The sequence below is a fragment of the Manis javanica genome, chromosome 2, assembly GCF_040802235.1.
Source record: "Manis javanica isolate MJ-LG chromosome 2, MJ_LKY, whole genome shotgun sequence".
In the NCBI taxonomy this organism is placed as follows: Eukaryota; Metazoa; Chordata; class Mammalia; order Pholidota; family Manidae; genus Manis; species Manis javanica.
This window is the reverse complement of record NC_133157.1, coordinates 128,800,282-128,817,681: the sequence shown is the minus strand read 5'-3', so window position 1 is coordinate 128,817,681 and position 17,400 is coordinate 128,800,282. Positions and strand designations below refer to the sequence as shown.

Genomic DNA, 17,400 nt, shown 5'->3' with positions numbered 1-17,400 from the left:
TAGCAATTACAAAATGCACATCAGATCCCAGGAAATTACTCCCTTGATGGCTACAGAACCCATCACTGAAATGGCCCTGGTAAAGGTAATAACCACCTATCCCATCATGGGGTGGATACGAGACTGGACCCAAAAGCCAAGGAGTGGTGTGGCACAAACACCTACACTGGCCAAGTGGGGTACATACCTACAGCAGCTTAGCACCCTCTCTAGTAAGCCCTTGACTGAAGAACTCCAATGCTTTTTGGGTCCAGTGACATATACTAGTGAAAAGCAGGAAGAATTTACTTTAGAACCGTTAGTAGCAGAGAGAGTCCTTATCCGGAGGGAAGAGCCCCTAAACCTGAAGATGCATGATACACAGACGGCTCCAGCCATGGGAAGCCCCCAAAATGGAGGGCCATACCTTTCCATCCTAAGACTGAGACAATATGGATGCAAGATGGGGTGGGGGGAAGCGCAGCCAATGGGCAGAGTTGCGGGCTGTGTGGCTTGTGGTCAGCCAGGAGCCCTCCCCTATAGTTGTCTGCATTGACAGCTTGGCTGGCTATCAGGGCTTCACCCTGTGGCTACTGACATGGTACCATGCCAACTAGCTGGTTGGTCACTGACCCCTTTGGGGACAAGAATTGTGGCAAGACTTATGGGCCTGTGGTCTGACTAAAACAGTTATAGAGTATCATGTGACAGGTCATTTGTCACTGGCATCCCCAGGAAATGATGATGCAAATGAGTTGGCCCATGTACGTTGGCTAGAAGGAAAGCCTGCCACTGATGTAGACCAATGGTTACATCAGCGTTTGTTGCATGTGAGACAAAAGACAATGTGGGCTGTAGGCCATCAGTGGAGCTTACCTTTGACCTTTGAAGAAGTCAGCAGAGCCTGGCAGGAGTGCATTGTATGCTTTAAAAGGGACTTAAAATGAGTTTCACAGCAACATGGGACAATAGCTAAGGGGCCGATACTGCTTGTCAGGTGGCAGATAGACTATATTGGACCTCTGCCCATATCAGAAGGGTACCAATATGCCATAACTTTTGTGGACACAGCTACCGGACTTCTGGTAGCTTTTCTACATATTGTGCAGACCAACAGACATCCAAAAGAGGCCTGGAGCATCTCTTTTCAGCCTATGTCTGACCACAGGTAATTGGGTGATCAAGGCACCCACTTTACTGGACATGCACTACAAGAAAGTGTGCAACAGTTGGGAATCGAATGGAAGTTTCATGTGCCATACAATCTTAGTGTGGCAGGCATGATAGAGAGGTACAATGGTTTGTTAAAATCTGGACTGAAGTCAGACACCAGTAGTCTGCAGAGATGGTCAGTCAACTTATGGACAGTGCTATGGCATTTGAACAAAAGACCCCGAAAGGGAGCCCTGAGCCCTGTAGACATGTTAACACATATGGCTGCCTCCCCTGTACAACTGCAAGTACAAACCAAGGAAGAATCACTGAAGCCGAGGTTTGGCCACCAGAATAGTATCTTGCTGCCAGCACCAACTACACTGAACCCTGGAGACTCCATTGAGTGGACATGGCCTTGGACATTTTGACACATGAACCAGTGATGACTGGCCTTCCTGGCCCCTTGGGGACAAAGCCTGGAAGCTGGCCTCCTGTGTATTCCTGGAGTAACAGAAGAGTGGCCCCCTCACCCACCCAAATCAAAGTGGGATATCCTGAATGGCCAGATGGTAGGAGCATCTTACTGGGGAGTTTTGTTTTATCATTATGGCCAGTGCGTGCACCTCTAGTAGCACTATATATAGACCCCTTGGTAACCCCCATGAAGAGAGGGGTAAAGGTATGTTATACTAAACCTGGATAGGGACCCCCTTCCTGCTACAGTACTATCACAGGACCACTCTCTTGCATGCATCCTACCTAATAGACAAGATTTGCATATGTTGGTGTCATTAAAATGTGTACCTTATTGCCCTTAAGGTCTTTGTGGGTTTTGTACATACCCTAGCAAAAACAAACAAACAAACAAAAAACTGCTACTTGCTGGGATGCGTGGAGCTCCCTATCCATACCATTACTAAGTGTGAGTCATGAACTCATCTGAGTAGAACTGGTTTTAAATATAGCTGAAATAACCTCCTCAGTCTTGAGGATTATTATAAATTTTGCTACCTGTATCAAAATTTTGTTGTATCTTAATTTTCGTTACTGTCTGTATGTTGTTGTTATCCTCTATTACTGTTGTGGAATCTGGTTACAATGCCCCAGCTTTCTCTCACAGGGACCACTGGGGAAGATTGAGAGCATGTAGATTGTGAGGCAAGAATCCTGGAGGGGTGGAGTGTTGATAAAGTGAAGATTCCTATGGCCAGGATCCTCACCTGAACCTAAACTACTTGATGATGTAACTGGCCTGTTGCTAGGCTACTGTTCCCACACCCATAGGCAATAAGCTATTATTGACTGAGTCACTATATAAAGAGCTCTGGGCAGAAGCAGAGATGAGGGAGGGTTACAGACCTGCAGACTGTTGGTTGCAGATGTAATTCTAGTGCTTGACTTATCACTGGGAGAACAAACTGGGTAATAAACTCTTTCATCCCAAGAACGTTCCATTGTCATTCCACGGTCTCACTGAATCCATAGTGAACTTGCCCTGGGCTGAAACTCACTGACAAGACAATAAGTAAATTAAAAAAAAAATTTTTTTTTTGTCCTGAGATCCCTCTCAACTTTACTGAGACAACATATGGAGCGGATAGATGTTGACAGCAGAGGCTGGTCTGTGCTTGGTTGGTTACAGGACAGAAAATGGTTCTTTGGTCTGATAAGGACCTGATGACACCTGCCTACCCACCTCCTTTTTTTTTTTTTAATAATGCTTTCCTGCCCTTTCAGAAATGAAAACTGGCTGCTGGTTTAAACTTTTCATTAATCCCTTTAATCATATGATTTAATTCAACCAGGACATCTGAGGCAACCAATTTGAGAATCGGTATCTTATTCAAGCACCTGATCACAAACTGATCAGACTGAAATCTCAGCACCTAAAGATTACCTTCTCAGTAGGAATTGGGGGTGGGGGCGGGTGGGCATGGAGAGGTACAACCAGTGGTCCTCAAAGTGTGGTCCCCAGCCAGTACCATCAGTACCAACTGCAGCTTGTCAGAAATGTAAATTCTTGGGCCTCACCCCAGATGTCCTGACTTAGAAACTCTGGACGTCGGCCCAGCCATCTGGGCCTCCAGGTGATTCTGCTTTGCTAAGCATTTTGCTGACAGTCTGAGGACCATTGGTGTAGCTTCTCCAGAGTCACGTTCTTAACATGGTCTCATTCCCCACTGCCTCCTTCTTTCTTTCCTCCCATAAACATTGAATGTATTGATCCCTTATGAGTGTTTTTATGATAGTAATTTGGAAATACACACATTTGCAGATTGCATGTCTATCTGTAAACATCAAATTCGTGCATGCCAAATTTTGAGTATCATTTCTAGCAATCCCAAGGAAAAGAACTCTTGAAGAACCTGTTAGTAATGTACAGGTGAAGATTTCTTCATATACTTTGGCCACATGCTTCATATACTGGCCACCTGGGACCAGTTTATCCTTCTTTTCCCAACTTTAACTCCAGTGAAATCCTTTCAAATATTGAAGCTCTACACTTCTAAGGGCTTGGTTGCCCTCTTTGTTGTTACCCTGCCTTGGTAATTCTTCCATGGTCTCTGTTCTTTGAACTTCAAAATTAAGGGTTCAAGGGAAGAGGGCTAGTTTAGAGGACTGAGCTAAGGACAAAAAGATTCATAGTTAGCAGTCTGGAGTTCTTAGAGACTGTTCATTCAGGAATATGACTGGGAGAATGGGCTAGTCCAACAGAGGCTGGAAAGGGAACTGTGTGGATCATGTGACAAGGTACAATTTCATAGGACCTTACATAGGGAGTGTGTGTGTGTGAATTTACATTAGTGCTAGGGTTTTCCTTGGATTTCTTGACTGGAAAGTTGGAATGACATTAACATGAGGCTTCTTTTCTTTATACTCTATGTGGTGTGGAGAGAGTTCCATGCCATTCAAGCTTTAATTAATACATATACATGAAAATAAGACTGAGAGTTCTAGTTGTTCCTTCCTGTTCTTCCAGTGACCTTGGAAATGCTGCCTAGAAGCAGATCAAGCTCACTGGTTGATACTACAGAGCTTCATGGTGGGTGTGCAGGTGTCTGGTGTTCTGTGAGGGACTTCAGAGCTTTCCAGATCCAAGGGGGATCACAGGAGGTGCCTCTTGGGTGAGTGTTCGACTTCTTTGATTTCACTTGTGCTCCATGACTTGGGTGGGCTGTTCTTGGCTTCTTAGCACTCTTGGTTTTCTAGATTGTTCTTCTACTCTTCCTCCTGTAGTGATATAACTAAGTAATAGTCATAGGTGTAATATTACACCAAGAAAAATGGGTTCCCCACCCCAAACTGATGTGGTAGAGCATTCAACATAAGCTCCCACTGACCTGCTAACTTTAGGTTCCACCCCAGGGTACCATTACCTTCCCACATGCTGAAATCTGACCTCAAGGCCTCTTCCGCCCTCCAGAGGCTGAGACTGGCTGCCCCTGGGTTCTTGTGTACTACTCAACCCCTCACCTTCCATTTCATCCTTGTGTTTGTGACCACATGGTCCCACTATTGATTCTCTAAAACTTCTTCCTTAACCTTCACTTCCAATCAGCAGCCAGTACTGCTACCTTGACCTCCTTTGCATATTTCTTGATTCTTCTCCTCCTTTTTAACTTACACCCACTGACCTAGTTCATGCCTGCATCATCTCTTGTGCAGATTTATTCTGTCATAACATAACCAAACTGCCCCTACTATTACCTGCCTCAAACTCAGACCACTCAGAGGGCCAGTGCTACCGCCTGTCCTATAAGTAAAGCTTCTGGGGCTCTCTGTAGCCCTCAGGACAGAATCCAAGCCCTTCAGTCAGGCATGGTCTTCCATGTCTTGGTCACTGTGTCACTGTCCATCCCCACAATCTCATGTTCCCGCTGCCCCCATGTACTTGACCGTTAGTGCTTAGAGCTGCTTGGTGTGTCCCAGACATCTGTAGCTGCACCACTCTGCTTTCCTCTGCCCATTTTCTCTGTGCTGAGCAGTGACTCCTGCCTTTCTTTGACTTCATGCATCTCAGGCACCATCAGCTCCAAAAGCCTTGCTGGCACCACCCATGTAGGGCTAAGTGTCTTTTCTCTTTGCTCCCATAACACATCAATTTTAGGCTCTAACAAATTATATTTAAAGGCTCTATTTTTTTCTCTTTTCCTCTGCTCATCTACGAGCTCCTGAGAGTGGGGACCACTTGTATTTATCTTTGGCCCTTAGCAAGAGCCTGGTACATAGCAAATATTTTTGTAATAGTTTTTTTCTTTTATTGAGATACAATTGACACATAATATTGTGTGAGCTTAAGGTGTACAATGTGCTGATTTGATATGTTTATATATTGCAAAGGATTATCACTATAGGGTGAGCGAACACCTCCATCACATCACATAACTGTCATTTCTTTTTTGTGGTGAGAACATTTAAGGTTTAGTCTCTTGGAAACTTTGAAGTTTATAATATAGTATTTTTTACTATAATGATGGTGCTGTGCATTAGATCCCCAGAATTTACTCATCTTCTAACCGCAAGTTTGCACCCTTTGACCAACATCTAAGGAGGAGATATTCTATAAAAAGTTTTTTTGAACTATTTAGAGAATAATAGCTCCAGAAAAGGTATAATAAAAGCAACTAATTGTGCTAAATTATTTTCTTGAGTTGAAAATTCCTAGTTTCTAGCCACTGGTACACTTTCTCTGGTGGTAGAAATGTTTTGTATCTATGTTGTCCAGTCACGTAGCCACATGTGGCTGTTGGACACTTGAAAATAGGACTAGTGCAACCAATGAACTGAATTTTTAATTGTGTTAAACTTATTTAAGTTTAAAGTTAAATACCCACGTGTGACCAGTGGCTACTTTATTGGGCAGCACAGTCCTGGATTTTCACTTTACTTAGCCCAAGGAATACCTGGTTACTTCCTACCTTGCTCTGAGCTCCCACGGAGCAAGGCTCCAAGAAGTGGTATGCTGGTGAGTTTAACAACCAGTTCTCTGAAAAAGTTTGCCTAGTTCCATGGTATAATTGCTCCCACCATGCCCAGTTCCAAGCTACCAATGTGACATCAGCATACAGAAAACTGGATTGGAAAGAGATATGCAATAGCAAACAATTACATAGTATTTTCTTGATACAGACACAATAGGTACAAATAACTCTGAGAAAAAAGAAAGTAGTACAATATAAAATAATTATAAAGTGATTAATTTTGAGTATTAACTTTGTTTTTAATATAATTTATTTAATTATAAGTTCATATACTCAAATTTTTTATAATGGCTCTGCTTAAAAACACTCTGCAAAATTCCTGAAAATTTAACTTTTGGCTCTCAGGAACCAGTATAGGCCAACTGTAATTTATTACTGGCTAGTAATTGCTCAAAAAATAAATAAAGTAAAGTAGAATAAAGTAAAATAAAATAAAGTAATAACATGTAGGGTTTCTGTTTGGCCACAAGAGGGCATTATCAGGTGAAATTAGATTGGAGGAAGGTTTTTGGACTGGCTTTCTTGTCAGGTTCAGTCTGAGATCTCTAAGTCTCCTGGAAGATTTTAATTCTGGGAGGTATTGTGGGAACTCATATAGTTGCAGGCCATTCTTTATTTCACAACATAAACTCCAAACCGTTACCACACCCAAATAGCTTCATCCCTTTGTGTCTGAAGGCTTTAAGGCTTTAAGTTACCAAATGAAAATTTCTCTATAGACATTAAGTCCTGTCAGTGAGGGAAGAAGACAAGCAACAAGCATTTACATTGTGTCAGGCCCTTGACAAACGTCATCTCATGTAATCCTAAAAGAATGCCTCCGTGATCACCTAGCCTAGTACTGGAATTGGTAGACTGCCAGGCATATGAATAATTACTAATATAATAATTCTACAGGGCCTATCCTTGGCATTGCCAAATAGTTTGTATACTTTTTAATTCACCTGAGGAAAATTAGGAATATATTGTGGGTCTGATGACCAATATAAGAATAGAAGAAATCTGATGATTTCTCTCTGGCTGGTCTAACTACAGGATCTAAGACCTTTGGTTTTTGAAGGGTATCTATGTCTTCTCAGAGTCTTACTAGGGAGTTTATATCAGGGTTGGTCAGAGTGCCCTCTAGGGTGTGTTGGGGACACCCTGGACAGTAGAGATGTGACATAGTAGGTCTCCCTCAACCACTGTGTAAAGGGAGGAGAGACTGGCCTCTGTGTGTGTGTGTGTGTGTGTGTGTGTGTGTGTGTGTGTGTGTGTGTGTGTGATTGTTCCACTCTCTTGATCCGTAATACTATTAGTCTAGTGCAAGTGTTCTCAAAGTTTAATCCCTGAAGCAGCAGCATCAGTTCCACATGGGGATTTTTTAGAAATGCACATTTCCAGGCCCACCCCAGACCTGCTGAATCAGACCTGCAGTGTGTGTTTTAACAAGCCCACCAGGAAATTCTGATGCCCACTCAAGTCTGAGACCTGTTGGCCTGGTGCAGAGTTATCAAAACTAGATGCGTATGTATTAGATGCATCCTAAGAACTTTAAAAAGGTACTGATGTCCCAGCCAAAAAGGTCAGATATGGTATGATTCCATTTATATGAAATGTCCAAACAGTTAACCCCATAGAGATGGAAAGCAGATCAGTGGTTGCAGGGAATGGGGGGAATGAGGAGTTGGGAAACATGCTGTTTCTTTTTGGAGTGACAGAAATGTTCTCATGTGTGATTAGATAGTTTGGGTTTATACACAGCAGTGCTGAAAACCCTTGAATTGTATACTTAAAAATGGTTAAAATTATTAATTTTATCTCAACTGAAAAAAAAAATAGCACTGCTGTCTGGGGCCCATCCCCAGAGACTCTAGTTGGGACACAAGCATTGGTATTTTTAAAAAGCCCTCCTAGTTGTTCTAATCTGCAGTCAGGGTTGATAATCTAAATTAGTGCAATAAGGCCACCCACGGGCCATGTCTAAGTTAAGGTAGCTGTGGTGTGAGTGGCTGCAGTGGGGGTTAGGGGGTGAAGGAAGGGAGAAGTGCAATGGATGCTGCCTTTGGTTCCTCTTTAGCCAGGGGATCAGGCAGACAGGTCTGGGGCTCTACATTCATAGTGTGTTTGACCTCTGCTGTTTGTGCAATCTTGCCCACATTGCTTAATCTGCCTAAGCTGTAGCTATTCCAAAGGTTTCTGAGAAGATAGATCGTGATCATGTTCAGCAGATAAGCATTGAGCCTGGAATACAGTAGTGGCTCAACAAATGTTAATCTCCTTTGCTTTCCCATTTCCCTGTGGCTTCAATACCTACTGATTGACTCCTTAGAAATGCGTGCATTGGCCAGTTCTCTGTCTACCACTCCCTGAGCTGCAGGAGGTTAGTAGGAGAATGAGATGGGCTGGGGGCAGAGGTCTCTGCCAGGGGCTTTCCCCATGCTGGGCTTCACCACCAGCTTGGGCAAGGCCTTCCTGGAGAAGACAGGACTCACCGTCTCCTCTGCCAGGTGAGTCCACTTAGAAGGAGGACACTGATCAGCAGGAGGATGCAGCCAGCCACTGTCAACAGAGAAGCAGCTCAGCAAGGCCTGTCCTGGTGAGGTTCCAGAGCAGGCCGAGAAAGTCCCCCCAGTAGCAAGGATTTCTGGGAAGAGGTGGGCACTGCAGTTTCTGCTTTTCCCATCTCAGAATGTAGCTCTCTCCCTGGAAGGGCCTGGCGAGGTATGGAGGGTTCCTCAAGGGACTGGCTGTCTCTGGGGGATGAACTGACAAGCAAGCTCTTCAGAAAGGCTCAGAGGCCAGGCCTCAGTTAAGGAGCCATGAGTGAGGCCTGCAGCGGGTAAAAGAAACATTGCAATATAAAGATAAATGATAAACACATGAGCATCTCTGGAACGTGTTCGTAGTTCCCAAATGCTGCTTTCCTGTGTCCTAGAGTGAGCAAGCTTTCTATCATCCATCCATGCATCCATCTATCCATCCATTTATCAACCTTAGATATACCTCAAAGCCTGTTTCTCTTTTTCTTTTTCCCAGCTATAGCTGATATATAACATTGTGTAAGGGTAAGGTATACACCATGATGATTTGATACACTTGTGCAGCTGACCTTTGAACAGCATAGGGGTGAGGGGTGCCAACCACCCCCACCCCCCAGCATAGTCAAAAATCCACATATAACTTTAGACTCCCCCAAAACTTAACTACTAATAGCCTACTGTTGGCAGGAAGCCTTACTGATAACATAAACAGTCAATTAACACATATTTTGCATGTGTTATATATTGTATTCTTACAATAAAGTAAGCTAGAGAAAAGAAAAATTTTTTTTCAAATTGTCTCAAATATCCAAAAAAAGTTTCCAACATATTATTGAAAAACTCTGTGTGTAAGTGGGCCCATGCAGTTCAAACTCATGTTGTTCAAGGATTGACTGTATATTGCAAAGTGGTAATGACTGCAGCTTAAACATAATCATTACATAATTACTTCTATCACATCACGTCATTACCATTTCCTTTTTGTGGTGAGACCATTTAAGATCTACTTTCTTAGCAACTTTCAAGTATATAATGCAGTATTATCAGCTATAGTCACCAAGCCCCACACTAGATCCCAGAACTGATTCATCTTCTAACTGCAAGTTTGAATGTGTCTCCATCTTTCCCACCTCTGGTAACCACCATTCTAGTCTCTGTTGCTATAAGCTTGTTTTTTTACCCCTCAAAGCCCCTTTTTCCCTCCTACCAAGAAACAACTATAATGTTTATGGGACATATTTTCTGTCTTCCCTGGTTATACTGCATCCCTCCCACTTCGCCTCAGCCCCACACACCCCCACAGAAGTACGACTAGTAGGGAGGAAGTGCCTGGAGCTGTCTACGGCTTCACTCACAGCTTACTATAACCCATTCCCGGGATTGCTTAGGTTAATATCTGTATGAGTCTTTTACTCTTATAAGCATTATACAGTGTAAGGAGGGAGTCATTAAACTAACCAACTAACTAATCAACCAACCACCAACCCACCAAGTTGCACGGCCCACAGTGTCTGTCTGCTGTACATTGTCAGTCAAAGCAGTCCTACCCACCTGCTATCTGGTACTTGGCTGCAAATATGAACGTCTCTATGGTAGTAGCCACTTCTGTATATTTTTGAAAATCTGTGCAGAAGAGAGAGGGGAGGATGCTCAGTTTATGCTAATTATTGGGCTGTGCAGGCTGGAGAGCGTTAGGGCTGCTCAGCTGATGGAAGGAGTGTGAAGCTTAGAGAGGCCATGGGTGGGCTTCTTGTTCTTCTGCCTCGAGATGCCACCCTCGGGCCTGTTTCTCCTCTTCCTGACACTTGCTTTCTGCATGTTTGAGGACTGCGGGTCAGATGCAGGCACTTGGTGATCTTTTACACCCACGGGGCAACTCTGCCCGGCTGCTGGAGGGCTGCTCTGGGCCACCAGCCTTCCCTTTCTTGCACCTCGCTTTATGGCCAAGCTCACCTACACGGAAACCCCAGCCATACCTGTAGTACCTGTGGCGCCTGTGGGGCCTGTAGTTTTTAAGGGACAGGAAGTGTCACTCCCAGGAGGAGCATCAGTACTTGCTTGAGGCTTGTCCTCACCTGAAGGAGAGAAGAAAAGTGGGGAGTGGGGGTCCCACAGCACGAGTCCATCACAGCCGACCCAGACACACCAGCTGAGGGGTGTCTCAGTCTGGGCACAGTATCTGGGGGTGCCACACACAGCTCCACATCCCAGTCACTGGCAAGCGGGCAAGTGGCCCCAGGACCACCAGGTGAGAGGCAACTCTAACCCCAATCCTGGCTTTCCATGGAACTTTGAGTGACTCTCTCTCCCCAGGCTTCCTCCTTAGCCCTGCTTTCCATCTGAGACTTGGAAACAGGTCATAACAACACAAATACCATGGGACCATCGCATGCAGTAGACATGCACACAGTAGACATAGCCTTTCTGTGTGACAGGCTTCCCATTCCTTAGGGGTGTTGTTCGTTACCCAGGACACTGCTCCAGCTCATCCTCCTTTCAAAAGGAGGCAACCCACACACCCTGGCTGGCAGTGGCTCCCTGGAGGCAGGCTGTGGGAAAGAAACACAGCAGCCCCAATGAATCCAGAAGGAAGACATGGGATGTGGAGAATGTGTGAGCAAAGGAACCAGTAACACTAAGGCTAAATGTAAGTAGCTTTTCATTATAGAAATGGTAATATGATTTCAGAATGAAAATAACAGAAGAGCCCAACAGAGGTGGGTTGTATGTGTGTGTAAATTAATGAGTGTGTGTGTATGCACACGCACACACATGCACATGTGCTGAAATAAACTCCATCCCTACACATTTGCACTTTTAACAAAGTGCAGGTGGAAATTGCCCAAGAGGAAGGAGCATGCTCACAGTACAACACTGTACAGACAATGAACTTCTGTTATGTATCAGTAAGCTAGAATCATAGGGAAGGCAGGCTGGCCTTTTTTGAATGACAGAAGTCTTGGCTTAGAGGACAAAGTGGAATTTCAGAATCAGCTGAAAAGAAAAGAAAAGGTGCAGCATTTTCAGCAATGAGGGGAGCTTGGGGATACTTGAAAGGCCTTTTCTGCTCTTCATCTCCTGCTATCTATCCCCATTCTGGGTACAGGGGACCTGAGATGATGGAGACCTTAGAGTTTATCTAGTCTGTTTTCTGGACTGAGAAAAATCAGAGGCCCAAAGAGCCTGATTGGCTTGCCCAAGGTCACAGAGCTGGTGGGTGAGGAATTCCACCCTGGTCAACATGGTGGAAAAAGCAAGGCAGTGGGCCTGAGAAGTGCCACCATACCTGGGAACTGACTCCCCCTTTCATTTATGCACTTGAGCTGTGGCCACGTCCACCTCGTCTCCCCACAGTGCAGTTTGCAGATGCTCTCAGCAGGACCTCTCTGCTGGGCCCTGAATCCCTGGGCGCACTGGTAGTGAACTTTCTGCCCTACCCTGAAATGATAAATTCTTTCCAAAGCTTCATGTTCCCACGGTGGAGGCTCCCCGCAGTGGCCTGGAAGAGGGAAAGGAAATTCTGAAGGCAGCTTGAGGAAAGCATTGTCAGTAAATCCAAGTTGCTTCTTCCTAGAGAGTGGACCTTGGTTCTCATTCTATTGTGTCATGCATTTGTTCATTCATTTATTCATTAATTCTTTCATTTAACCAATATGTATTGAGAATGTCTATATGTCAGGAACTTTGCTAGGCACTTAGTGGGAAAGCACAAAGACCCAGTCACGCAGGAGCAAACGGTCTATTGGGTAAGAAAGATACATGGAGGCAGAATCTGTCGAGGGCCATAGTTGAGGAATAAATGCTTGCTATGGGAACCCAGAGGAATGAGTAATTGCTTCTGATGATGGTGAGGATTTTGATAAGTAGGCAAGAGTGGGAAGGGCAGATTAAACCCAGGGACAAGAAGGCATTCGAGCCAAGTGGGGCCAGTGAAATGTGAAGATCTCCGTGGCTCTCCACAGCTAGTGAGGAAGCACGTCCTTGGGCTGAAGCTCGTGGTCATCTTGGGACCATGGAAGAAGGATCTGACAAAGCCATAACCAGGAAGAGAGAAGGGTGAAGAGAATCCTGGGGAAGGGAGCCCAACCTCTGGTCAAGCCACGCCTGAAGCTTGCCCCACAGAGGCTCCTGTCAAGGCCTGTGAAAATTCCCCATGCTCACTAACTTTCCACTCACCCAACGAAAACCCAAGCCTGACTACCCATTAATCTCAAGGATCATGACCTTCTCAGACTTAATGTCAGGATTCCCCACCCCATGCCAGTCCAGATGTATGGGACCACATGTACTGTCTACCCCCAAAGGTGTGAAACTGTACCAGTGCTCTGGCCTTCCACAGCTTGAGCACCCACTATAACCTCTTCAGCTTCCCTAAATAACTCCTCTGTCCCAGCAGGAAGCTGAGTGGTCCCGCTCTAAATGGTATGTTCTAGTCTAACATCTTGCAAATTACAACTGAACTTGTGTTTTAGTTGCAGAATAAAATTTCTTTTACAGCCAAAAACATTCGTAATGGTCTGAGCCTGTCTGAGTTAGGTTTGCTCCTTTCAAATGAAAATATCCAAATTGATGCAATCTGTGAACTGTCTCTTAGCCAGACCAGTTGGTTATCTCTTGAGTAAGGGCAGAAAACATTGACCTTTGGAAAAAACCTTTCAATAACTGTGGAGGTAGTATGGAAGAAGTAGAGAAGAACAGAAAAATAAATGACTTTTGAAACACCATTCTAGTACAAAGTTGGAGAGATAAATGGTTAAAAACATCATTTTGCAACAATGCCCCTGGATTTGTCTTTTTTTTTACATAATGGAAGCTACAAATAAATTCAAACTAATTTAAAGTAAGTAACCAGTAGACAGATTCCTAGTCTAATTTCCAAATTATGTGAGTTTCACCAGACCCTTTAACTTCTCCATGTCTCAATTGAAGTAGTTCTCCTGTCCCCCACTTGCTAGGTTGTAAGGTTCAAATGAGATTATACATAATATGATAAAGTTCTTTGTAAGTTTATGCAATTAGCATAGGTCTAAGGTCTTATAAGGTCAGCTGCTCCCCCAAAAGCTCTGATTTTCCTGTCGAGCTCTATTTCTTCCTGAAATTATGACTTGACTTGAAGATGATTCATTCTGGAAAGTTGTGGCAACAACTTGGTACTCACAGTGCTCACTCATCCACAGCCCACTATCTAAGAGGGGTTTGTGTGCAGCATCAAGACTTACCCTGCATGGCATGGCATAGCTTACCACTCATAATGTCCATAAGAAACATCTTGAAATAAATTGCTTTGCTGGCAGTTCATTATCTTGTGGTTAAGAGAAAAACACAGAGCATTTCCTTAAGGGCAGGGACTGTTGTCTACTCATGTTTCTATTTTGTCAGCAGTGCCTGGCACAGTTAGTCCCAACATTTGGAATTGAACTGAATTCTGTTTGGCCAGCTCTCAAACCAGGAGGAAGCCCAGAGCCCAATCACACAGGCTCCAGCTGCTGTAAGAGTGGCTTGAAATGCTGAACCTGGAAATAGTCTGTAGATGCTATGCAATAGTTCTTGTCCACATTACGTCCTTAGAGGAGAGGCTAGCAGGATAGACTTTCCCCCTTTGCGGGACACATCATATACCTGCAAGAGAGCGGTTGGCTCCTAGAAATCAGCCAGATGATAGTGTTCAGATTCACCTCTTACCTGGAAGGTTGACTTGGTCCATGGGCTGCATTTGGCTTTGTATTTCTGTGGTTTTATTTTCCTTCTTTTCTTCAGGAATAACTTGTTTTTCTCTGTTCCCAAGGGCTAGAGAGTATGGATGGAATGAAGCAAATAAATTCACAGATGCTTAAAATAGAAAACACTCTGCATGTATTCATTTACTCAGAGTATCTTTCTAATGCCCTTGATGTGCCAGGTGGTATTGGGGTGCTGGGTTTACATATGAGCCACATGCAAGCCCTGCCCTTGGGTGCCCTCAGTGGGGCCTGCTCACACCCAGCCCAGCACTGGCCTGTTGGTACCCATGTGGGTAATGACAATGGCCTACAACATATTTCTTAAATAACTGAAAGTTTTTCTGGTGGAATTTTTTGGGTATGTATGTCTCCCCAAAAGGGATTCCATTCTGGCCACCAGCCCTGCCGACATTGTACATGGGTATTTATGATGGCAATGAGGAGTGCTCCGACTCAACAACCCACTGACCCCTTTGTTTCCTTGAAGCAGTTCATTTAAAAGTTAGAGAGATGTAATCCAAAGCAAAGAAAGAAAACCTCTCCTACAACACTCCTCTCTGTTGTGGAGAGTTTGGCAAAGGAGCTGAGTATGGGCATAGTAATGAGGGGGCATCAGGATTCCAGCTTAGGGTCACGGAAGGGATCTGCTAGGTGCATCAGCAGAGCTGCAATCTCCAGACTGCAGGGCATATATGGTTTAGGGGGACAAAGGTCCCTATGGCTCACCATACAACATCTCCAGGGTTAAGAAATAAAAAGACAAGTGAACTGCCACTATTCGCCACATCCTGATATCACAAACGGAACTAAAGACCTACTAGGGAAATGGGGCTCCTGGGAGAGCCTTCAGGATTCAAAGGAGAAAGTTCAGTGGCAAATCATGGTATCAGATCCACTTAGGTTTAGAAAGTCTTGGGTGTCATTCCTCTCAAATTCCACTCCAGGGAGGTGATCCACCTCCAATATCCAAGCAGTTGGCTCTGCCATCTCAGCTTGCCCCCACCAGCCACAGGGAGGTTTGGGACCCTTATTCCACTGGTGATTCTGATCACAGCTGATGTTGAGGACCAGGAGTCTCCCAAGCCGTGTTTTGATGCTCAGAAATAAAGAGATTCTAAATGAACAACTTCCTCTGCCTCTCAGCTTCCCTTATGCTGATTTGGAGCCTCACCTGCACACCAGTCTGACCAGCCTGTGGGCTTGTTATTCTCCTCACTCTCCAAGCCCACAAGGGCTTCACAGGGCAAGAATAAGAGTCAGCAAGCTTCTGAGGATGTGGGGCCTTTGGGGAATATTCCTTATGCTCTGGAATGCCAGCTCCGGACAGGAGGCTGGGGAAAGCTCTGGACTGACTGTAACTTCTGCTTGATAATAAGTTGGCCCTTGAACAACACGGGTGTGACCTACATGGGTCTACTTATATGTGAGTTTTTTCAATAAATACATTGGAAAATTTTTTGGAGATTTGCAACAATTTGAAAATCATTTTCTTTTCCTTTAGCTTAGTTTATTGTAAGACTATAGTATATAACACATATACATGTTAAATTAACTATTTATCTTATCAGGAAGGCTTCTGGTCAATGGTAGGATTAGTAGTTAAGTTTTGGGGATGTCTAAGGTTATCCACATATTTTCGACTGCGCAGGGGTCAGCACCTCTGACCCCTCATTGTTCAAGAGTCAACTGTGTAGTTTTCCTCCAAAGAACTCCCCCAAAGGCCCCATGGCACCCTGAGTGGAAGATGCTGGTCCTCAATTAGACTCCAGAATTCAGTAGCATGAGCTTCTCTTCCCTTTTTACCCTGGCAGGCAAGACATGCCTCTCCCACTGCCTCCATTTTTCTACCCAGAACTTCCTTAGTGCTGCAGAGATGGTCACTGAAAAGGGGCAGGTGGGGGGTCCTGGGCAGCTGTTAGGGGCTCACATTGCTGTGTTACTGGAGGCGGAGTTAGGATGAGGTTTCATCAGCCAGGATGTGGGTGGTATGAGGTAGGTGCTTTGGAAACCAAAACAAAAGAGAGTTAATTCAGCCTTACAGGTAAATATTGCCCACTAGAATCGTTATTATTTTTCATATTCTTTATATGGGCTCATTCTGACTGTTCTTTTTTTATTTTTTATTTTTAATAAAATGAACATAACCAAATTTTACCACATTAACTATTTTAAACTGTACAATTCAGTGGCATTGAGTACATTTTCATTGTTATGAACTGGAATTATTTTTTAATTGTTCACTAATAATTCATGTCTGTTCTCTCCGTGCCTCCAAAATACAAGTTCCTTGAGAGCTGGGTATCTCGGTGTCTAGACCAACCCTCAGGACCAGGAGATGCTCCTTCAATGTTTGCAGTGAATGAATATTCCAGAAACTACTCAAATTCATTTTCATATAGTTTGGGCTGGCCAACTTTTGTCTATAGGGCTGAGTGAACAAAAGCTCACACTTGACTACAGCTCTTCTCTTTCCCTAGATAATTACAAAAGGAGACACTTACAAGTCCTTATGCACTGACATTTGTTTTCCCAGAAAGTGTGGCTGGAGTTTCCTTTACAGAGCATGTAGGGAAACCTGTTGCTTATTCTTCGGAAGCCTTTCTTGCAATGGCAGTTTAATATGGTGCCCTCCTTGTACGTGAGGGCTTTGAATGTGGCAAATCGGAGATGTGGTGGGTTGTCATCACAAAACTCTGCAAGGAAGAAGAAGCATGTTAGGAGTTCAGGAGACTGCAGTCACACACGCACATATTTTACCATGCAATGATTGAATTGTGCATTTCTTCCCTTTAAAAGATTTATTTATAACCTCACTTCTTCCAGCAAAGAAACTAAGGCTGTTGGCTTTGTTCTCTAGAAATCTGTGTATCAGAGACAGTTCAAAATCTAACTTCAACCAAATTTCTCTCCAAACTACAATGTACTTTGAACTAAACGAATAGAAGTGAATGAGGTTTTGTTCTGAATATGCCTCACGGCAAGCAAGTATAGAAAGAGAGAGGAGGAGAGAGGGGCATGAGGACAGGGAGGGAAGAAAGCCAG

At 44.2% G+C, this 17,400-nt stretch overlaps 1 protein-coding gene across 5 annotated transcripts in view; it reads right to left on the bottom strand.

Moving 5' to 3' along the window:
• Nucleotides 1-3,047: 3,047 nt before the first annotated feature.
• Nucleotides 3,048-17,400, bottom strand: part of IL2RA (interleukin 2 receptor subunit alpha) — a 41,023-nt gene continuing 26,670 nt past the window's right edge. The window contains exons 2-9 of one of the 5 annotated variants that reach the window (XM_073229376.1): nucleotides 16,860-17,051; nucleotides 14,321-14,425; nucleotides 11,925-12,137; nucleotides 10,624-10,713; nucleotides 10,190-10,261; nucleotides 8,591-8,657; nucleotides 6,054-6,207; nucleotides 3,048-4,365 (exon numbers count right to left, since the gene is read on the bottom strand). In XM_073229376.1, coding sequence (XP_073085477.1) covers nucleotides 4,354-4,365; nucleotides 6,054-6,207; nucleotides 8,591-8,657; nucleotides 10,190-10,261; nucleotides 10,624-10,713; nucleotides 11,925-12,137; nucleotides 14,321-14,425; nucleotides 16,860-17,051 — 905 coding nt within the window. In that variant the 3' untranslated portion in view covers nucleotides 3,048-4,353. Of the gene's footprint in view, nucleotides 4,366-6,053; nucleotides 6,208-8,590; nucleotides 8,658-8,724; nucleotides 8,929-10,189; nucleotides 10,262-10,614; nucleotides 10,714-11,924; nucleotides 12,138-14,320; nucleotides 14,426-16,859; nucleotides 17,052-17,400 lie in introns of those variants that run through there. The other 4 variants (XM_073229375.1, XM_073229378.1, XM_073229380.1 and 1 more) reach the window with 4 other exon arrangements.